Genomic DNA, 23,481 nt, shown 5'->3' on the forward strand with positions numbered 1-23,481 from the left:
TGAGGTTAAGGCAAAGAAGGCCGGTCTATTAAAACTTTAAAATGTTTGCATCAGGTTAGTTTGCCTCAACCAACTGCCTTTCAATGTCCTTGGAAAGTCAAAAAATGCCAGCCACAGAGTCCAAATCATTACCCAAGTTACATTCAGTCAACGGCAACATGACGCAATGATCGTTACACAGCTTTATTGTTCATTTATGCCATCTAAGTGATAAATGCAAAATGAAGTTAAAGCTCTATTATGGATGAGACACTCTTAGAATAAAAGGTTCCATATAGAACCTTCAAGGGTTCTGTCAGGTGCATCATATAGAACCTTTAGGGGTTCCCATCATTGGATCATTTTAAGGAGCTTCGAGCGACCAGAGTTTGAGTTCTCGCTCATGGTCCTTTCCCGATCCCAACCCCTTTTTTCTCTCCCACTTCGTTTTCCATCCTCTCACCAGCTGTACTGTCTAAATAAAGTCAAAAAAATGGCAAAAATAAAGGGTTCTTTTAAAACGGAGTCAAAAACCCTAGGGTTCTATATTGAAATTTTTTTTTCTAAGAGTGTATAATAGTTAAAACTGTATATGACCTCACTTTTGTACCACTGATTAAAGGGTTAGTTCACCCAAAAATGTAAAATTTCTCATTAATTACTCACCCTCATGTCGTTCCACATCTGTTCATCTTCAGAACACAAATTAAGATATTTTTGATAAAATCCGATGGCTCAGTGAGGCCTGCATTGCCAGCAAGACAATTAACACTTTCAGATGCCCAGAAAGCTACTAAAGACATATTTTAAAACAGTTCATGTGACTACAGTGGTTCAACATTAATGTTATGAAGCGAATGGAATACTTTTTGTGCGCCAAAAAAAATAAATAAATAATGACTTTATTCAACAATATCTAGTGATGGGCGACTTCAAAACACTGCTTCATGAAGCTTCAAAGCTTTACGAATCTTTTGTTTGGAATCAGTGGTCTTTAGTAGCTTTCTGGGCATTGAAAGTGTTAGTTATCTTTAATTGTCGATGCAGGCCTCACTGAGCCATCGGATTTTATCAAAAATATCTTAATTTGTGTTCTGAAGATGAACGAAGGTCTTAAGGGTATGGAACGACACGAGGGAGAGTAATAAATGACAGAATGTGAATTAACCCTTTAACTTTAAAAAAATAATAATTCTGTGAAGATATCTATCTATATGTACACTGTCACTGTCTTCTCATAAACTAAATCATGGCAAGTCCGTAGTGCCTAGTCACCATCTCTTATACATTCTTATGCTTTTTATTCACAATAAATAATTTTCTAAAAACTTTCTAATAAATATAAATCTCTATCTTAACATTAATGTATATTCATGTAAAATGACCAGTTTTTCATATACAAATTAACACATTTTGATTCATTTAGAGATGTTCCATATGGATGTGCTGCTGCATAAATGCATTTTAGCAAACAGAAATCCTCGTCTGAGACACTTCATAAGGAGTGGCCTTAATAACTCTGCTATTAGAGGGCGTTTAAGGACACAGAGAGATGTTCCAATGTTCTCTAGTCTCTTAATTCATATCTTGGCCAAGTAGGAGCCTGGCACCAGCCCAGTCTGGCCGTCCCTCTCCACCGTCCACCAGCCATCTCCTCCCTGTTCCACCACGAGCAGCACTTCCCCCGCAGAGATGGAGAGCTCATCAGTGCCCTGCAGACACAAGAGTTGAGCTCCCTCTCAGACCCTCATCAAACTGTATTTAACAATTTCACAACCGTCTAAAGAAAAGATATTAACATTTTTCTGCTCTTAGGTAACAGCTAGGGCAAAACCAAATGGATATTTTTTGAGGAAACAATAAGGTTCCATTTAGTAACATTAGGTAACTACATTAGTAGTTAGTGAATACTACTTCTAAAGCATATTAATGTTAATGTGAACATTTACTAATACATTATTAAAAGCAAAACTTGTATATGTTAATATAATTTAATGGAATGAATAGTTGTGGCCCTCCAAATATTCTATTTGTGAGTATCCAACGTTTTATTCCATAGTGAATGCATATTCTTAATATTCTATTCTAAGGCCATTTTAATCATATTTTCCCTTATTTTTTTTACCTGAGCCACGTAGTCATACTGAGCCTGGTATGTGCCGCTCTGAGAGCCAGCACTATTTGAAGTTTCTTGTGGAAATCCAGGAATAGAAGCATACACTCCATCTGAGTTGTCAGCTGAAAAGAAAAAAAGGAAAATTAAACAGCTCAATGACCAGTGTTGGGGAAAGTTACTTTTACAAGTAATGCATTACATTATTGTGCTACTCCCTTGAAAAAGTAACTAATTCCATTACTTAGTTACTTTTATGTAAAGTAATGTGTTGTGTTACGTTACTTTTGCGTTACTTTTTCTCAACTGGCTGGGCTTGCTTGTTTGATTTTTAATTTATTTTTGGCAAATGTAAGGCCAATTCACACCGCATAGACAATCACGTTTGTTGGGTTTTGTCTGGTCTGAGTGTTGTCCCTGTTGGCGTTGGTTGGAGTTTGTTTTCACCTGACTGACCATGTTCAATCAGTGTTTGTTGGTGTCTGTGTAAACATTAAGGTTATTTTTCATAAAATTCTAATTCCAACTGCCAACTTGTTTGTTGGCGTTTGTGCGGTGTGAATTGACCTAAGGCACTTTCACACCATAAGTGAAATGAGTAAGCCTTAGGTTGAAGGAAATGCAATTTCACAGCTGTAGACTAGAGGGCACAGCTCAGACAAGTTCAGCACTCTTCAACAATACAAACAAAAAATAAGAAACAGATGTGATGTTATCTTAAGTCATTTTTGTTCGCAAAGACCCGCCCCTTGACCCTCACGCAGTGAAAAATACATTGTGGAGCAAAGAGGAAGCTGACAACGCCTCGACAGACAAGGCAGAGAGCAGGTTACTTTTGATATGAAACAAATTTTCAAATGTAATTTTTAAAGAAATTTAAACAATAAATACTGTTTTGTGGCACTTTAATGTGTCATGACAGATCGCTGTAGTGCCTCAGATTCAAGCAGCTCGTAAATAGATCATCTCTTCCTACTAGTTAATTTGTAGCATCACATAAACATGAATGAACATCAGAAGGAATGTTGTTTCAACCGCGGAAAAACATCAGAACACATAATTTTTCAAGTTCAAGTCCAGGACTTTAAATCTAACTCCCCTGACTGCTTTGTCGGACATAACAGTGGATTTAGCATTATGATTGGTTATATAGCCTGTCAATTAAACTCCCGGCGAAGGGTCAATTGGATCAAAGGTCAGCAGCAAAGACACTGGTTAAGAAATTGCAGAAAGGAAAAAGTAATGTGATTATGTACGTGATTGCGTTACTTGTAATATATATAAATTATATATATATTTACACACACACACACACACACACACACAAACACTAGTGGCCAAGTGACGTCCAGCCTAGGAAAATTGACATCTTCACCCTTTTTCAAATATTATTTAAAATTTGTTAAAAATTTTGTAATCATATTGCGCAAGTTGTGCTTGGAGTCAACCGTTTTATTTGTGATGCAACACAATAACACATGCCAAATTGTGCAGACATCATTTTTGGTCAGGCTGTCATAAAAAGCATTTATGAACACATGCAAAAACAAGAGGGAACCAACTAAATATTAATAACTGATTTTGTTGTAGTCAGTGTATGCTTTTTCTTGTAAGCATTTTGTTTTTCCTTTAAAACAAAATGGGGGGAAGCGGGGGGTTGTTGGATGGATGGACGGACAGATATATCTATATGTTGAAGTATTAAAAGTAGTGAAACTAAAACAATATATAAAAATAAAAGCTAATTCAAAGTGTAAATGCTATAATAGTATAAATATAATACTACGACTCAAGTTGGGAAAATAATTGTATTGTTTTTTTTTATTGTAATTATTTTGTATCTGGAAAATAATGTAATAAAAAAAAAAAAACTAACCAAATACTATTCAATGAAGTCATAGGTGGACTGAAGTGCCCCCTGGTGGTGCATAACATCTACATTAGTGCTTAACTACAAGATGAAGATGCTAGAATTTAAAAACAACGTAATGTGCAATTTGAAATATAGAGCATTAATATGTTGTAATATGTACCTGATGGAGGTGCTGATGGTTGAATACATTCATTACTAGTCTTTGAGCCAGCGGCACAGTTGCCTTGCAAGAGATTTGAAAACCTTTCAAAAAGAAAATAATCACAGAAAGTAATGTATTCACTGATAAACCACAAAGCCAACAACAATGCTTTTGCACTCTTACTTGTTATAGCACCTCGTGCAAGCAATACAGAGTAGTATATCACAGCTCCACCTATACTGTATATTTCTTTGTGACACCTCTACTAGCAGCTTTATGTCTAACTTATTTCTAAAAAAAAAAAAAAAGTAAATTTTCCATTGATTTTCTGTTTTGTCAGCATTGCAAATACATAATGTAGTCTTACACCCTAACATACAGACCCAGCAGTGGAAAACACACCTCTTCATCACACCTCCTCCGAAGCGTGCGATGCCATTGCTGTCCATTGTTGGTTCTTTGTCATAATAGTTCTCAAACACAATGGGTGCTACGGACAGAGATGACAAATTTCAGTAAGCAAACCCTCCTCAGAATTTCTTCAGAACTATATCATCACATGATGCGGTTACTGAACTAAACCACATCATGATGACGATTTGTGAAGTTTAATTCAATAACCCAGTGGAAGCAATACAGGAAAGCACTGACCTGAAGGAGTGGTGCCGGTGCTTTTTGTGTTGATGAAACTGTTTATGTCTTCCGTGATGTCACACATTTCTAGAACTGCCCTCACTTCCTCATAGCACTGAATAAAAATGAGCAGTAATTTGACAATATGGCCAGCACTTTACATTATAATTACAGAGAGGTCCAAAAGTCTGAGACCACAAGTGAAATGCTTCTATTTTTGCATTTTTATACATTTTTGCAATTTTGAATACAAAATGCTGCTCTTTCGCTTTAATGAAAGCAACCTAATGATGTCAACCAGCATGATTTGAGAATTGTCCTCAGAGCATCAAGGTTCACAGGATCAGCAACACAAGTTTGCTTACATTTAAATAATTAATATAAAGAATAATACATATTTCCTATTCATTTAGCATTTTGTTATTTTAAGGCAAGAAACCACAGGTAAATAAGGTAAAAATTGATTAATTACAGTACATTAAGAAAATGGTTTTGTATTACAAGTTTTCAGAAAAGTTATGTTTAAATATGCAAATCAGGAATTTTCTAATTAAATATGCACACATTTGCATATATTTACAGAACAGAAATCTGAGCATTGGATAAGGCCAGTTTCAAAAATTTTTGTTGACGTATATGGGCCATTCTACAGAATTGGTTGAGTTGAAAACATCTTACACAAATTTTGTATGTATGCAAATTGTATAATATCCAAGGTACACATTTCTAGTAATTGTGCAATTAATTCTCATATTGTATTTTCAGGACGTTTCGGAATATTTTTCCTCTCCCTAAATTTGTCACTACTGAAACGATTTTGTTTACATCTACCTTGCAAATATATTTTTTGCTATTTTATTAAAAAGTGTTTACAGGTAAATCAATATTCACAAACAGAACAAATTACAGAATTTTAACTCACATACTAAAACTCTAATGATTTGCATAATAAAACATAATAAAATTCTAACGACTCGCATAAACTGCACTAAAATTGTCACTAGCAAAACACTGATGTCACTACCGAAACGTGGTGAAGTTTCGGTTGTTTTAGATACTTTTGAGTCTAGCTCAAAGATGATAATCAGCACATGGTTAGCTAGCACAGTTCTGAACAGTCGTACACACACACACACACACACACACACACACACACAAAAAAAAAAAAAATTATCGAATAACCCCCAAAAAACAATGATGTCACAACCGAAACTTCACCATGTGTTTCGGTCGTGACAATTTTAGATACTATTGAGCATAGCTCAAAGATGCTAATCAGCACATGGTTACCTAGCACAGTTCTGAACAGTTGTACACACAAAATAAATTTTATCGAATAACCCCCAAAAGACAATTATGTCACAATGTATTTCGGTCATGACATATTTTAGGATTTTATATATATTAAGCTTACGGATATTTTAAATATTATTGTGGGATTCAACATATAATAGAAGGATCTTAGTAAAAATCTAAGATTTGAATACTTAAATGCACTCATAATGAGCCACGCGCATGTGGTGCGTTTTCCAGGCACATCGAGATGAAAAATTCTCAACTTTTCAGAATGCCGCAAGCGCACCGCAGGTCATGTGACAAGAACCAACAGATCAGCTTTGGCCTTTCCATAACAAAACATCAAAATCTCAGCCTAACAGCTGATCATAACTGTACAGGGTGGTTTTTATATCTCATCTCCATAAATATATCTAGTAGTAAAGCTAATGCACGGGCTAGAAATCAATTTATCCTTTGCTGAAATTTCCTCGTCATCGAGGAGAGCGCAGTTCATGCTTAAGGTTATGTTCACACTTGCCGTGTTTTTTGAAGCTACCAGTGTCTGTTTTACATTATAATCCTATGGAGTAGACAGTGTTTTAAAAAAAAGTCCTGAGCGCTTTTTTAAACACCACCGCCGGCGTCTTTTCTGCAGCTCAGAGCATCTTTTCAAGTTGAAAATAATTTAACTTTTCTGGAAAAAAAACGCCCTACGTCAAGCGCCTTTTTGTCAGCTGACCAATGACAAACGAGTAGCGAGACCTTTCGTTTCCATAACAAAAAGGACCAAAACCCTACAAGCGCCCTTGTCAACTTTTTCTTGTCAAAAAGACGGCAAGTGTGAACATGCCCTAAATGTAGTCTGGCTATCACCAGACCAAGCTCAATTTAAAATTGAACATTGGTCTGGGGAGTTTGCTATGTATTTCCTACTGCACAAGAGGCGTGATCAACGAGCATTAGTCACACAATTGGATAGTCCTTCAACCAATCAGATCAACGATCCGGGTGACGTACTTTGCAGAGCGATGCGAAAACTCCAGGCAGGTTTACCGTGTGTCTCAATCAGCTCCCTAGTTCAGTAGTCAGGGCACTGATCAGGGAATCAGCCACATTCAATTGCATGATATACTGATTCACGACCTAGGGAACTAGGGAGCTGATTGAGATGCAGGTTTAGTTTGTATTGGTCTGTAGCATTGATCCGCGGTTTGCAGAAGCAGCAATGGCATCGAGCGATTTTTGCAGGTTGTGCAAAAAAACATGAAAGTGAGTGGTATTTACACCCACTCGAGCGATTTGTTTGCTAAAGAAGTCATTCAGCATCGTCGAGAGGTTAAAAGGCGACTCTGATACTGTTCTGGTTCAGTGTAAATGAACACGGAATATAGCCGCCCTAAACAACGTCATTGTCATGACAACCAAAAAGAATCCCAGTCAGCTCAGGAGGCGCGAGATTCAAGAAGCAGGGAGACGAAACATATAGAGCAAATAATAAAAATATTGTCTACCATCAAGGGGCATTGAAGTAAAAGAGTCATGTACTCACATCGTGAAGCAAACCACCAAAATAATAACAGAGAATCATTGTGTGTCATTAATCACTGTTTGTAATCTTCCTATGAAGAGACTGTCGAATCAACGCTCTGCTACATTTCTGTGCATTGTTATTTTGGAGTGACGGTCGTGCGAGAGACGGGTAGATCAGATAGAGTTTGAAAGCTGCTTGCCGTCGCTTCTCTATCGTCATCGTGTTATACCCGCCAATAGCAAGCAAGGTGGATAAGCCAGTCTGTGATTGGTTCCCGCAAAAGTGTAAAAGCGCAGCAGAAATGAATGCACGGGTTTCCAGACTGAGTTGCCGAGCGAAATCAAATCGCCAGCAGATCAGGCTGGGTTTACCCTAAATGTGTATTTTAGATGTTTTCTCTCCACTAGTTTGAAAGACATGTTAAGAAAGCAAAACAGCCCAAAATCTCAAAACTGAAAAAACAACAACAACAATGGCGTTGCCTGTAGTGTCTTGCCTTAAACATTTTTTTTTTTAAAAATCACATTTTCAATATTCTGATTTCTCCTGTATGTAATCATGACTGTAGCTATTTTCATTGTGATCTCTGAAAAGCTTCATTAAGTAAAACTGACCTCATCATCTTTGACACATTGCATGGAAAAGTGATTACAGTGGACCCAAATAGCATTTCTCAAAATATTAATACGATCATCTTCCTGCTGCTGGAAGACCTGGAAAAATACACAGAATTCAGCTTAACATGATGTAATGTAAGTACGTCATGATGTAAATACGTCTACGTGCTCATACCAGACAGAGAAGGAAAATGACTCAGATTGAGCTAACTCCCCAAAAAAGGCATTAAAGGGATAGTTCACCCAAAAATGAAAATGATGCCATAATTTACTCACCCTCAAGCCATCCTAGGTGTATATGACTATCTTCAGCCGAACACAGTCAGTTATATTAAATAATATCCTGGTGCTTCCCAGCTTTGTAATGCATTGAATAGTGCCCGAGTTTTTGAAGCTCCAAAAAAGTGCATCCATTCATCATAAAAGTAATCCATACGACAGTGGGTTAATAAAGGCCTTCTAAAGTGAAGGGATGGGTTTTTGTAAGAAAAATATCCGTATTTAAAACTTTATAAACAATAATCGCTGGCTTCCGGCAACGGCAGTACTTGTGTTCACGAAAAAAAATCCTCCAGAATATTTTTGCAGAGCATAAAAATATGGATATTTTTCTTACAAAAGCGCACCGCTTCGCTTCAGAAGACATTTATTAACCCGCTGGAGTCGTATTGATTATTTTTATGATAGATGGATGTGCTTTTTGGAGCTTCAAAAACTCGGGCACTATTCAATGTCATTACAAAGCTGGGAAGCACCAGGGTATTATTTAATATAACTGAAAGAAGAAAGTCATATACACTTAGAATGGCTTGAGGGTGAGTAAATTATGGGATAATTTTCATTTTTGGGGGAACTATTCCTTTAAATACAGTAAATGGTGATTTAGCTAAAACTGTCAGTGTGATCAGAATTGGTGTTGTGGATATACTTATTTTATTAAGCCAAAACAAGTCTCTTTTGCAATTTAGTATATGTGGTTTGTGGTATGCAGTGGGTAAAACACAGACAAAAGGGAAGTTCATTTTTAGTGTGTTCTATGTGGTTCACAGCTTCAGCAGAGAGCTATTTCGAAGGACAGCAAACAGAGAGGCGAGTGTGTTTCTCTTTACCTCACATGTGCATTCATGTGTGGTTTCCCATTCCTGACGAATCTTATCCAGCTGCTCTATGTTTGACATGTACTGTTTCTCTGTCAAACGGAAACAAGCATCAGCATCATTGCATTTCCAGCAATTCAAATCTTGTTTGAAACTATTTGAATTGTGCAACTTAGAAGTTACCAGCGCCATTGAATGTGTTTCCGGTTCAGATGTAATTGATCATTTTTGCAATGCAAGCTTCAATGTGTGAAAACAAAAGCGTATTTCTCTTCTCACCTGCATCCATGGCTCCGTCCCTGCACTGCTTTGCTTTGTTTTGCGTCTGTTATGGCATAGAGCACAATAATGTTTGACACAAACTCAATATTACTAGCATTTTTACCAAAATTTAATTTTCATTACATTTACAAGAACTCATTATTGGAGTTGAATCATATACACTACTATTCAAAAGTTTAAAAACCAAAGTTGCACCTATTTGATCAAATAATATAGTAAAGACAGTAATAGTGTGAAACATTATTTATTTTAAGTTTTAAAGTTCCCCTGCAGCCAATAATTGTATCACTTAAAACTCACATTCAAAATGACATATTAAAATGTTTTTTTCCTGTGATAAAATAATTTCTTCATGCCTTAAAATAGCTTAAATGTAACACCCTTTCTTTATTTAGTATACGCAGAGTCACAAATATATGCAAATTAGTCCTCCGCTCAATCACATGAGCTCAGAACACCTGATCCACTCAACTGTAGTAAACGCTACATAATGGCAAGTGGAAATAGTTGTTTAATTCAGATATATATGTTTGAACCATAAACTGATTCAGAAGAAGAAGAGGGAGAGTGAATTATACAGGGTTGCCTACAAGTCGATGTATCGCTCTCTACAACATTGACATGTAGCGTAATTGATATGACTACATTATCAAACCATGTTCCCTTTCGCCATCTCTGAATCAGCTGCCTTCTAAAAATAAGTATCCTTAGAAACGCTTTGAACATCATAGAAAGTGAGTGGAGAAAAGCCCCGCCTGCACGTTGATGGGATTGGTTACATGTTAGTGATGTAGGAAAAGGGTGGTTTCAAACCGCGTTTTCAAGACTGTCTTTGATACACTGTAGTTTTAGGGAGAAAATACTCAGCAATGGTGTTAACTGATGAATTTGCACATGATTTGTCTTAAAGGTGCCCAAGAATGATTTTTCACAAGATGTAATATAAGTCTAAGGTGTCCCCTGAATGTGTCTGTGAAGTTTCAGCTCGAAATACCCCATAGATTTTTTTTTATAAATTTTTTTAACTGCCTATTTTGGGGCATCATTAACTATACACTGATTTTTTCAGCGCGCCGCCCCTTTAAATCGCGTGCTCCCTGCCACATCATTTCTCCAGTCTTCAATGTCACATGATCTTTCAGAAATCATTCTAATATGCTGATTTGATGCTCAAGAAACATTTCTTAATATTATTATCAATGTTAAAACAGTTGTGCTGCTTAATATTTTGTGGAAATATTAAGTGTTATTTTGTTTTTTCAAGATTCTTTGATGAATAGAAAGTTCTAGTGACATAAAAATTATGTCACTTTTGATCAATTTAAATGTATCCTTGCTAAATAAAAGTATTCATTTCTGTCAAAAACAAAAAACTCTCTTGTGTTTATTGTAATATTTGAAGACGTCACATAATTCTGCCCATAATAATCCATATTTTACCTTTTCAGATTGTTTAGGGGTGACATTGGGTGTACTGTTGAGCTTCTCGATAGCCAGTTCAGCTTCATCCGCCTCTTTACACCTCTGTTCATACGTCCTTTTAGACTGGGAGAAGCAGAGAGGTACAGTGTTATTATGAGTCTCACCTAGACCTGAATGAAGGCCAAGTGATCCACAAATGACCTGAAAAAGCTAAATACAGTATATTAAATCAAATTTGCAGGAATCTTCTCCTTGTCATAAATCTTGATTCTTACCTCAGTTTTCTCACTCTATTATGTCATGAAAAGTCACAGATAAGGCAAGAATAAACTTTCATCATCTACTTTCATATAATCTGACTCAACTGCTTTCACTGACCCAAACACAGACATCTACAATCAATCTGCTCCAGATTAATGGACTGATAAATGATGAATTTATCAATTCATGGTACAACCACAATGAACAAAATTCCTTTATACAATTCACCTTGCTGACGTCACTTATATCAGATATTTTACTTCCTCCAGATACTGCTTCTGGCTATTTAAAAAACAAAACAACAACAACACTATAGTACCATAATCTCCATCATTTGCATGTGATCAGATATGACATCAAATGTCCAGTGCTGCTAAATAGAAGATTGCGGAATTTCAGTAGATTTTGTCTTTAAGATAAAATGAGTTCTGAAACTGAAAATTGATCTCATATTTGATATACATTTAACTAAATTAAATTTACTGTCTACCCTGAATGAAGTCTATGTTTCAAACAGTACATAAAAATGAAGTCAGATCTAATTTATCAACCAATAACTGATGTTTTACATGCTAAATCACACATATCCTTCACTATTCGTTTCATTTACAATATACTTTCTAATCCAAAATGTTTTCACTACACACTCTTTACACAAATATGGAAGCTCGTTTCCACCACAGAATAAAACTATTTTTAAGTAAAGTGCGACTTTTTATCTCAGAAGTCTGACTTTTTCCTCAGAATTGCGGGATATAAACTCGTAATTCTGACTTTTTTTCTCACAATTGCGAGTTTATATCTCGCAATTCTGACTTTTTCCTCACAATCTGGAGTTTATACCGCAATTCTGACTTTTTTTCCTCACAATTCTGACTTTTTCCTCACAATCTGGAGTTTATATCGCAATTCTGACTTTTTTCTCGCAATCTGGAGTTTATCTCGCAATTCTGACTTTTTCCTCACAATCTGGAGTTTATATCGCAATTCTGACTTTTTTTTCCTCGCAATTCTGACTTTTTCCTCACAATCTGGAGTTTATATCGCAATTCTGACTTTTTTTCTCACAATTGCGAGTTTATATCTCGCAATTCTGACTTTTTTTCCTCGCAATTCTGACTTTTTCCTCACAATCTGGAGTTTATACCGCAATTCTGACTTTTTTTTCCTCGCAATTCTGACTTTTTCCTCACAATCTGGAGTTTATCTCGCAATTCTGACTTTTTCCTCACAATCTGGAGTTTATCTCGCAATTCTGACTTTTTTTTTCCTCGCAATTCTGACTTTTTCTCGCAATCTGGAGTTTATCTCGCAATTCTGACTTTTTCCTTACAATCTGGAGTTTATATCGCAATTCTGACTTTTTCTCGCAATCTGGAGTTTATCTCGCAATTCTGACTTTTTCCTCACAATCTGGAGTTTATCTCGCAATTCTGACTTTTTCCTTACAATCTGGAGTTTATCTCGCAATTCTGACTTTTTCTCGCAATCTGGAGTTTATCTCGCAATTCTGACTTTTTCCTCACAATCTGGAGTTTATCTCGCAATTCTGACTTTTTCCTCACAATCTGGAGTTTATCTCGCAATTCTGACTTTTTCCTTACAATCTGGAGTTTATATCGCAATTCTGACTTTTTCTCGCAATCTGGAGTTTATCTCGCAATTCTGACTTTTTCCTCACAATCTGGAGTTTATCTCGCAATTCTGACTTTTTCCTCACAATCTGGAGTTTATCTCGCAATTCTGGTGACCCATACTCGGAATTTGTGCTCTGCATTTAACCCATCCAAGTGCACACACACAGCAGTGAACACACACACCATGAACAAACACCCGGAGCAGTGGGCAGCCATTGCTGCGGCGCCCGGGGAGCAGTTGGGGGTACGGTGCCTTGCTCAAGGGTCTCACCTCAGTCGTGGTATTCACTCCACTCACCGACAATCCCTGCCAGACCTGAGACTCGAACCCATGACCTTTGGGTTACAAGTCCGACTCTCTATCCATTAGGCCACGACTGCCTGACTTTTCTCACAATTCAGACTTCTTTCTCAATTGCAAGTTTATATCTTGCAATTCTGACTTTATAACTATTTCAGAAAAAAAGTCAGAATTGCAAGATAAAAAGTCGCAATTACCTTTGGTTCTGTATATAACCCTCTTGGCTCAATTTAAAAGAAACCTTTATGCTAAAAAGGTGCTATACAAGAAGAAATTTAAGTGATAAAGTATGTTTATGGGCCATTTAATTCATAAAATGTAATCAAAATGTTAAAAATAAAAAAAACTAAATCCATAAAATCTCATGATGAGAACCCTTGAAGGTTAAATATAGAACCTTTTTCTAGAGTGGCAGGGACAATCCTGCTGACAACCTATTGTGCTTTTGAACAATGGTGAAAGCTCATGAACCACACCAACTAAACCAACTACCTTTCGTTTGTTAATCATAACCTCATCATTAACCACTAAGTCAGACAACCACCTTGACAGTTCCTGACAGGAACAGATAGTAACATCCCCTTTTACTCTTTTGTTTATCAAATCAATCGTTTTTTTACAATGCTACATGATAATACTAAGTAAGTTTACCCTTCAGCTCATACTTGCCTCAGTCCTAACATATGCTTTTGCTTTCTGAATTTGTCTGATGTACAAACGGAAACGCATCTTTTTTTTGACGACAGCAATCATCTGTTTCAGGAAATTGCAAATATATGAGGAACAGAGAAAACCAAACATTGATAAAACAGAGCCAGTGTTAGGTGGGAGTGAAGAGAAGTGTGCGGGCGAGAAAGAAATACACTTCTAGTAGAGAAGTGAGACTTCCTGAGGTGACAGTTACAACATTTTGAAGACCCATCCCCCTCCCTGCCCTGCACACTAGCAGCAAAGAAGTTAGCGCAAGCACTGATGATTTAAATCACTCTCATTTCTCCCTTCCTCTTCCTGATATTCTGCTTTCAGTCTTTATTAGGCAAATCTATGATTCACTGAGTAGCCTATAAAACTGAAGTCACTTCAATGACTTAATAAAGTAAAGTAAATTAGACTCACCTCCATGGTTTTCTTATATAATGATACTTTGATCTTCTGAACCTTTTCCATGACCCCTTCAAACTGTAAAAAGAAAACATTTTAAGAAGTCATTTGAATTCTTGCGCTTTATAGGTAGCTATTTTAATAAAGCAAAGGCGTCAAGAAGCATCTTGGTTTGAGCACAAATACTGTTACTATTTGTTTGCACATGTGAGAAAGCAGTTTGCGGTTCTGCAAGTCCAGATTAATTAAAGCATCACCTTTTTCCGCTGCTCCTTCTGTCGCTCTCTGAACTGCTCCATGCGTTTCACCTCTTCTCGTAACATACCAGAAAGCTGAATGTGCAAATTTCCAATGTTCTCCATTTCTAGGTGAGGAAACAGCACATTCCTTAGTGATCTTGAAGGTATGAGTTTGCTATATTTAGTATATACTCAGTGCTGGGTAGTAACTAATTACATGTAATCTGGATTACGTAATCAGATTACAAAAATGATATACTTGTAATTAGATTATATTACGTTTTTAAATACTCATAATCACACAGTTACATTTTATGGATTACATCATGACTATTTAATATTCACAAAATGGCCGGAAATTATTCATAATTTATTGATTCTCACTAATTCCTCTTTTTTCCTTTACAGTGTCCTTTCTAAAACAGCATATTGCTTATGTACTGTATGTTAAGAAAGTTTTCCAGTTTTTGTACACAAGTCAGAGAAAATTAAATATTCAAATAAAAATAATCATAATTTTTGTTTTATTTTGATTGTTTTTATTTTAAAATTTTACATTTTTATGGTTTAATTAATGATTACCTTTTCATAAACTTACAAACCCCCTGCAGTTCCTTCACAAACCCTTTCATAATGTAATGTTTAATGCACTTCATATTGTTGATGACAAATTTTTTTCCTCTTTGTATTCTATAACACAAGATTATCATATTCAAATCTATGTGTAACAAGTTAAGGCTAAAAGTAAGGGCAAAAGTAATCTAAAAGTAATCCAAAAAGTAGTCCAATTATATGACCTAAAATGTGTAATGTAATAAATTACGTTACTAACTACAGTTTTCATCATGTAATTTGAATTCAGACTACAATTTGTAAGTAATCTACCCAGCACTGTAGTATATTTTAAACATGTATATTCAGTATGTTTATGAACACTAGGTGAATTAGGCTAATTTCTAAAGCAAATTATCATTTGGGGTGTTACTTACGGACTTTTAGTTGGTCAAATGATGCCTTTAAAGTGCTACAAGACCAAATCAACAAAATTAAGATAAAATTGACAGATTTATGCTCAAAAATATTGATTACTATGCAAAATATTAAAACCAGAAGACAATGTATATATTAATAAATAATACAAAGTTTGCTTACCCAATTTCACTTTGCCCTCCTGTCTTGCGTGCGATAGTAATCAATTCCTTGCCGTATCTTTCCTCTGCCATCGCCCTGTGACCAGAGGAATGCATTATGTTAACCAACACAGACCGTAACAGACCAATGCTAAACAGCGTACCTTGTAGTTTTTCTAGTGTTACCTCATTTTTAAGAGCTCTTCCATATCTTTGCATGCTCGTCGTCCATCACATAGCCTCTGGATAAGAGTCTCATATCCAGTGTTGCTGGTGAATTCAGGGCCCTGAAACCGAGAGGATTAGATTTCTCCAGTACCATAAAACAGCAACAAGATTTAGCTAAAGTGGGACTGTGCATCTCAGTTTTAATCCTGAATCCCTGGGAAGGTACTGGGCTCTACTTGTAGCATTATGTTCATAAAAATGAGACCTTATTTGAAGAGTTGGTGTCTATGCAAAAACAGCGTGGTCTGTCTGAGGTGGTTAACAGTTTAATCATTGACACCATGTGATAATATTAACAGGGAATGCTAATGAAACTGAACACTTCTTGTATTTGCAACAGAAGCAAAACGACAGTACTGTTTTGACACCAGCTGGATGTACCCCTAACACTGAATAGCACTCGCGTGGCTTTACATGCAAATCAACCCAGAAGTTGCTTTGTAGATGAATGCTCTGACAGCACAGATCAAAGCTAAAAAAGAATAGAGTGGGCTCACAGTCAGCCGTTCAACAGGAAGCCCATAGATCATCTCCATGACACAACATCAGAATGTCTATATATATATATATATATATATATATATATATATATATATATATATATATATATATATACACTAAACCCCCAAATGTAGAAAAGAATTTTGAGAAAGACCATGACAAATATCTTATTCTTAAAAACCAAATCTTACAAATCGTTTAGAGAACAACTTAGTACTGTCAGTACAAATCTAATCCAACATCTAACCAAAACACGTTTAAAAACAGGAACAATGATAGATTACTGTTCAATTTATCTTGTATACAGATACACTAATTCCTGATACAAATGAATAAAAATAACAGTACACATAAAACACTGAGATTTAATATATGGTCCAATACATTCTTTAGGTAATGTGATGCTGTTAGAAACATTAAAATTCTACCCTGTCAATCATCATATGCAGTATGGTCAACATCATGCATGTCAGCTCTAACTGACAAAAGCGTTCCATCTAATCTGTCAAAAGAGCTTAACTCGTTCACTTACCCAAAAAGAATCTTTGAATTGTAACGGTGTCATTCTGAAGGCAGCTTACAGTAGTAAGAACAATACAAGCTCGCAGAAGGAAACAAAGACGGAATTAAGAAAAATAAAAGAAAGAACAGACAATGCCACATGCAGGAAACCGCTGTTTCACAGCACGCCCGTGGTGCTCAGGTTTGAGTCAGATAAGGAAGCTCTCTCCTATAATGTCAATGACCATAGAGAGCCACCCGACAGATAATACGTATGCATTCAGCAGCCATTTGAATATTAGATAGGATGACACATCTGAAACAGTGGGCTTTTGGAAAATGTAGAGTCAGTCTTTAGGTGTCGAAGAGAGTTTGAGCAAACAAAGCCATCCAAATCTAAGCATGGTTCAGTTAAGTAGTTTTAGTAAATCAAGTTAAATCAAGACAGACATACTGATTTGAATATCTTTTGACTGAGTTTGATAACTACTGATTTTATAGAGAGAAACCAGAGAAGTTTCCAGCAGGGAATAAAACCATTTAAAAGATAATTGTGACTTTTTATTCACAATTCTGACCTTTTTTTTCCTCAGAATTGCGAGTTTATATCTCACAATTCTGACTATATAACTTGCAATTTCCAGTTTATATCTTGCAAATCTAACTTTATAACTTGCAAATGAGAGTTTATCTCACAATTCTGACCTTATAACTCGCAACTGAGTTTATATCTCGCAATTGTCAGAAAAAGTCAGAATTGTGAGAAAAAATTCTAATACCTTTTTAATTTTTTATTCATTGACAGAAACAATTCTTACTTTATAATTTACAATTACAAGTTTATATCACGCAATTCTGACTTCTTTTCTCAGAATTGTGAGATATAAACTTGCAATTACGAGTTACAAAGTCCAATTCTGAGGGATAAAAATATCTCACAATTTATCTCACAATTCTATCTTTATATCTCACAATTCTGACTTTATATCTCACAATTCTGACTTTATAACTTGCAAATGAGAGTTTATATCTCCCATTTCTCAGAAAAAGTCAGAAATGTGAGATAATAAATCGCAATACCTTTTAATTTTTTATTCATTGGCGGAAACAATTCTTACTTTATAACTTACAATTGCGAATTTATATTGCGCAATGCTGACTTTTTTTCCTCAGAGTTACGAGTTTATATCTCACAATTCTGACTTTATAACTCGCAATTGAGAGTTTATATCTCGCAATTCTCAGAAAAAAGTCAAAATCGTGACAAAAAAAATTTTTATTCATTGGTACTAGCTACATGTTATCTAATAAAAATTGATGCGTAAAAACTCAAGTAGTCTTTTTTTGTGGCACCATAAGAAGTATTTATAAAACTATTACAGTTCATCATGCGGCACATGGAGCTGTCTGCCATAATCTGTCACTTCACTGTTCATGAAAGTGTCTTGGTTTTTTAAAATCTCTGCTTCCGAGAGCCTTTCATCTCCATCTTGATCCATTTCCTTGATTAGATGAATAGCCTGTATAACAATAAAAAAATAAATTAATTAAAAAAATTAGAATATCTTGTTAAAACGTATATAAGGTGAATGGATGACACATTGACTCACTTCTTCTCGTGCCGACCCATAGCTGTTCGGAGCGACCCAGCGGAGCTGTTCATCCCTGTTGAGTTTTCCATCCTTATCCTGGTCATAGAGATCTTTAAAGCGCACCGTTTCCTCAACCTCCCACTGCGAGGGCTTGTCCTGCTCTTAAACACAGACAAGCAAACGTATACGTTTCTGATAATAATCTACCACAATCCTGGAAAATATCTATATGCTAACATCTTGAGTTTCCATAAATCTGATTTGAAATCAAAATGGTTTAATTTCAAATGAAGCCAAAAGTGTACTATGTACGGAAGCACAATGTATCGGTTATCGGCTGCTATTAGAATTTTTTAATTTATTAGTATTGGTCAATATTTAATTGTGCATGCATATTTTCCATATTCTAATCTTTAAAAAAAAATGATTCTGGATAAATTGAGAATCATAATTTTTTTTGGTTTCAAATAGAGATTATGATTCTGAACAGACAATTAAACAAAATAACATGTGATTTACTAGAGGCTATGACAAAATGTCAATTGCTGCAGTCTATTTAAAAATGTTTTTTAAAAATCGGTTTGAATGAATGATTCAATGACTCATTCGTAAATACTTCATTTGTTTCATTACTGGTTAAATCAGCATTTTTGAACAAATCTCTTGAATTAATAATTCAATGACAAATGCATATTTTTAACAATCACTTGTCACCATCTCCTGGTTGTAACGATGTAATCATTATTTTGAAGGGGGTGGATTCTGGAAACCATGCCGCTTCAATATATATCTTTTGAGTTATTAATCAACATTTATCTTTCTGTTAAATTATTTGAATGGCTTCTTCAATGCATGTTAAAGCATTTATTTTCCTTTTCAAACACTAGAAAATAATTCTGAATATTGTCTGTACCTCTCACTGAGAGAAAAGAACATATTATCAGTATGTTTTGAGAAAGTTTCCTGCCCAGAGTAGAGCTCAGATCAACCTTGAAGAAGCTGTGAATCATGTGTATCTGTGTATGTGCGCTAAGTATTCTGTGCAGGTCCTTTGTACTGGTGGACAACTGGCACTCTGCTTGAGACCAGCAGACGCCATGTCATGACCCCAAAAGGACATCCAGTACCTAAATCCAGGGTCCCCTCGTCAGCATCCTGACGAATGGAGATATGCTTCTGACTATCTGTCCATGTGGAGAAGATTACCAAATCTGTCTATTTTTCTTAGCCAATCAGAATCATTCAACCTGAAGTAATGACGTAGTTAGTGGACTCGGTTAGAGTATAATTTAATGGAAATGTGAATGTACGCAGAGCGGCCTACGAACTCCTTGTGAGACTTGAAGCTGGCTTCTGCTGATGAAACTGCAAACTATTCTTCAGTAAAATTTTCTTCAATTTATTAATTTTTTTAAACTTTGACTCCGGCTCTACATTCATCATATCTGGTCTTTTGGGTCTTTAACTGTAAAATTACCCTACAATTTGAAGCACCAAGTTACTTTCTAAAGGTGATTTATTCTATTTTGATCCATAGACATCAGTGTTTATATCCAAACTATAAACTTTTATCCCAGTACTTCTGTGATATGAATATTTGTAACACAGAAATAATAATAACTGTAGTTGAAAAGACTGTTTGTGAAGCTGTTTCATACTGCTCTCTCTGGCTCAGCGGCAGCACAATCACAGATTTGAATGTTCAGGTATGATTTTGTCAGTTTCAATAGAAACAGCCAAATCGTTGTCATTTAGGAATGAGATCACGTGGGTGTTTAAATCGAGATTGCGAATCTTTTAGCGATTAATCGTGAAGCTTTAAATGCAACGTTCAGAAAAATAATTTTTTATATTGTACATTATAATGTTGTGATGCCTAAATTCACTTGTAGTATTTAAAATGACTGATTTTAGTTCCATTTTTATTAATAATTATTATTTAGACAATATAATGTAGAAGTTTAATATCAGCCATTTATCGATTATTGGATGTTTTTTTTGTCTGTATTAGTACATCAGTAGTGTAATAACTATATATACACACTTATTTGTCCCAACATAATCATACCATTTGCTCGGAGATCTCCAATGAATTCACTCAAGCTGATGAATCCATCTTTATCCAAGTCATATTCAGTAAGCACATCTTCAATAGCAAAGTCCTAGGGAAAATGCAACCACACAGCACATTTTGTCATGCATGGATGTTTAATATCAAATCAAATATTTGTGATTTATTGCAGCTTCATTTTATTCTTACAGCCATGTGGTCCACCTCAGATGGATGAGTAAATGCAAGGAACTCTGTTAAGTTCAGGCCAGCTGAGCCATCCATATCAGCAAAATCAAAACGTCTTTTTTCCTTTGCATGGAGCTGTGAGTGGATAAAACAATTTTTAATCAATCACGCAACATTTTTTTTGCCATTCCATAATATGAAATGTTAATGAATCATCATGCTACATACAAATCTGAGAGACTCCTCCTCTGGGTCGTCAAGAACAGCATCTGCATCCACTTCCACAGTATGACCATGCATGACCATATTGTATTCATCCCAAGATACCAGACCATCATTGTTGGAGTCAAACTCAGGGAAGCGTTCCTCAGCATCATCCAGCGCATATCTCCTGTATACCCTCTGTATCCATAATGTGATTTCCTCTAGAGAAGCAACAGAGAATGCTTTATAATTCTAACATACACTACTGATCAACAGTTTGGGGTCAGTAAATTGATCAAAAATGACAGTAAAGACTTTTATAAAAAAAAAAAAAAAAAAAAAAAAAACTGTTTCCACAAAAAATATTAGGCAGCACAACTGTTTTAACATTCATAATAATAAGAAATGTTTCTTGAGAAGCAATCATCATTTCTGAAGGATCATGTGACACTGAAGACTGGAGTAATGATGCTGATGCATCACAGGAATAAATTCTATTTTAAAATATATTAAAATAGAAGGCACTTATTTTATATTGTAATAATATTTCACAATATTATAGTTTTAATGTATTTTTGATCAAGTAAACAGTCTTGGTGAGCCTTTTTTTTAAAAACATTTTCAAATTTTCTTGTTGCGATAATTGCTGAAGCTTTTATTGCGGTATACGGTATTATCATGATATTAAAATAAGTTGCAAAAATTTTGTCATACTACTTTTTTTTCTTATAACAAAAACAGCTCTGAACATTTAAATACAATAAAGCAATGCTCAAAAATAAATGTTTCAAACTGTTTAAAATGCAAAAATGCAGAATTATAAAAAACCAATAGGTAACACTTTACAATAAGGTCTCATTAACTAACATTTACAATGAGCAATAGCTACATTTGTTACAGACATTATTATTCTTGGTAGCACTTTATTTTAGGGTATTTAATCTAGTTGCTTATTAGCATGCATATGACTATTTATTAGTACTTATTAAGCACATATTAATGCCTTATTCTGCATGACCTTATTCTACATCCTTAATCCTACCCAATACCTAAACTTAACAATTAACTTACTAACTATTAATAAGCAGTAAAATTAGGAGTTTATTGAGGGAAAAGTCGTAGTTAATAGTTTATATGTGTTCCCTATACTAAAGTGTTACCTTATTCTTTGTTAACGTTAGTTAAAAAAATTCAACTGATCATTGCTAGTTCATGTAAGCTCAGGTCCATTTAATAATAGCTACAAGTTTTCATTTTAATAATGTTATTAAATGTTAAAATTAACATTAACTAAGATTAATAAATGCTGTAGCGGTATTGCACATTTTCAGTTTAATGGAGCCTTATTGTAAAGTGTTCTAATGTTATATATAATAATTCATAATAAATAACTATTCACTGTATTTTGAAGTGCCCACAATAACATATATCGTATTACTATTACCGTATACTGTATATATCTCTAGATCAGACACGTCTCATGTGTACGTACTAATATAAATGTCAACCAAACCAGAGCTGACCTGGAGTCAGGTATTTATCAGAGTTGGTGTCAATCTTCTTCACTATCTCCACCAGTCGCTTCCGCTGCTCAGATGGACTTAGTTTCTGTATTTCATCTTTGTCCTGAAAAACAGTGATAGTTGGTAGAATGAAACTGGATCACTTTAAAGACTTAAATAACTGTTATATTATGAACCATGGAGACGATGTTGATGATACCTCAGAGCCAAGGAACATATTTGCATTATGTTCATGGTTATGTTTGACTACATGATCCTCTTGGACAATCTGGTTTCCAACAGCTCCTGATGCACAACAGGCCATCAATAATAATAGAGTTGTGTATCTAATCTTTAAACCTGATAAACACAAGTGCAAACAAATGAACAAGATGATCTCTAGTGCCCTCTTGTGATGGGCTACACATTCCCATGCCAAAAAAAAATTACAATACTGATGTTGGTCAGGAAGGAGAATAACAAAATGGGTTCAAATAATAGCAGTATGTAGCCAGAATGTGAATTTAAATAAAATTATACACATTACATATCTCCTTTTGTGGTGTCATGAAGATCTGATATTGTGGAAGGCTTTCTGGTGAGCGTGTCGCTAACTGCGAAGTATTTTTACTGTAAAAAGCAACTTGAAAACGTGCAGATTCATGCCAAGGATAACACTCTGCTATCTATTTATTTAAAGCAACCACAAGAAGAATTCACCATACGTGTTTAAGAAGCAAAACACTTACTTTCGAAAGGCTGGTTGCTAAAGTTTTCAACTGAGCTTGTTGCCATGGTGCGCTCCGGTCATCTCTCACCGTTTCCTGTGTGTACAACACAATTTGTTACTGCCACCTGCAGGGCTGGAGGGGAATAGTTCACTTCAGAATTAAAATCTCCTGATAATTTACTCAGCCCCATGTCATCCAAGATGTTTATGTCTTTCTTTCTTCAGTCGAAAAGAAATTAAGGTTTTTGAGGAAAACATTCCAGAATTTTTTTCCATATAGTGGACTTCAACATGAGCTGCACCAGCGAGTACGGAAAACCAGCTAAAATGTCAAGTTTAGGCTTGCCA

General features: G+C 35.3%; 2 protein-coding genes across 4 annotated transcripts; both read right to left on the reverse strand.

Annotated features, from left to right (window-relative positions):
- Positions 1-1,071: 1,071 nt before the first annotated feature.
- On the reverse strand, positions 1,072-17,505 carry pstpip1a (proline-serine-threonine phosphatase interacting protein 1a). Of its 2 annotated transcripts, XM_048168937.1 has the most exons (16): positions 16,898-17,505; positions 15,823-15,923; positions 15,659-15,733; positions 15,496-15,530; positions 14,525-14,631; positions 14,283-14,345; positions 10,986-11,090; positions 9,543-9,588; positions 9,276-9,355; positions 8,164-8,262; positions 4,759-4,855; positions 4,510-4,597; positions 4,291-4,398; positions 4,126-4,208; positions 2,105-2,217; positions 1,072-1,691 (listed from the first exon to the last, which is right to left on the reverse strand). In XM_048168937.1, exons 1-16 carry the CDS (start codon positions 16,928-16,930, stop codon positions 1,560-1,562), a joined length of 1,365 nt encoding a protein of 454 aa, XP_048024894.1. In that variant the 5' UTR covers positions 16,931-17,505; the 3' UTR covers positions 1,072-1,559. The 2 variants fall into 2 exon arrangements, with proteins under 2 accessions (XP_048024894.1, XP_048024895.1); XM_048168938.1 differs by lacking the exon at positions 4,291-4,398 and having other exon boundaries at positions 16,898-17,502.
- Positions 17,506-18,124: 619 nt separating this feature from the next.
- On the reverse strand, positions 18,125-23,265 carry rcn2 (reticulocalbin 2). Of its 2 annotated transcripts, none has more exons than XM_048169517.1 (8): positions 23,153-23,265; positions 22,624-22,763; positions 22,425-22,527; positions 20,926-21,122; positions 20,719-20,832; positions 20,527-20,620; positions 18,477-18,619; positions 18,125-18,386 (listed from the first exon to the last, which is right to left on the reverse strand). In XM_048169517.1, exons 1-8 carry the CDS (start codon positions 23,196-23,198, stop codon positions 18,243-18,245), a joined length of 981 nt encoding a protein of 326 aa, XP_048025474.1. In that variant the 5' UTR covers positions 23,199-23,265; the 3' UTR covers positions 18,125-18,242. The 2 variants fall into 2 exon arrangements, with proteins under 2 accessions (XP_048025474.1, XP_048025475.1); XM_048169518.1 differs by lacking the exon at positions 23,153-23,265 and adding an exon at positions 22,951-23,128.
- Between the last annotated feature and the right edge of the window lie 216 nt (positions 23,266-23,481).

Source organism: Megalobrama amblycephala, linkage group LG19, assembly GCF_018812025.1.
Source record: "Megalobrama amblycephala isolate DHTTF-2021 linkage group LG19, ASM1881202v1, whole genome shotgun sequence".
In the NCBI taxonomy this organism is placed as follows: Eukaryota; Metazoa; Chordata; class Actinopteri; order Cypriniformes; family Xenocyprididae; genus Megalobrama; species Megalobrama amblycephala.

Excerpts from the sequence above, each read along its gene's own strand:
- pstpip1a (XM_048168937.1), bottom strand. The coding sequence starts at position 16,930 with ATGACACCGTTACAATTCAAAGATTCTTTTTGG. Across the intron at positions 15,734-15,822 it reads GAAGAGCTCTTAAAAATGAG|GGCGATGGCAGAGGAAAGAT; the intron begins GTAACACTAGAA and ends CTCTGGTCACAG. Across the intron at positions 15,531-15,658 it reads GGAGGGCAAAGTGAAATTGG|CACTTTAAAGGCATCATTTG; the intron begins GTAAGCAAACTT and ends TTGGTCTTGTAG.
- rcn2 (XM_048169517.1), bottom strand. The coding sequence starts at position 23,198 with ATGGCAACAAGCTCAGTTGAAAACTTTAGCAACCAGCCTTTCGAAA. Across the intron at positions 21,123-22,424 it reads TGATAAATACCTGACTCCAG|AGGAAATCACATTATGGATA; the intron begins GTCAGCTCTGGT and ends TTGCTTCTCTAG. Across the intron at positions 20,621-20,718 it reads CTGAGGTGGACCACATGGCT|GACTTTGCTATTGAAGATGT; the intron begins GTAAGAATAAAA and ends CATTTTCCCTAG.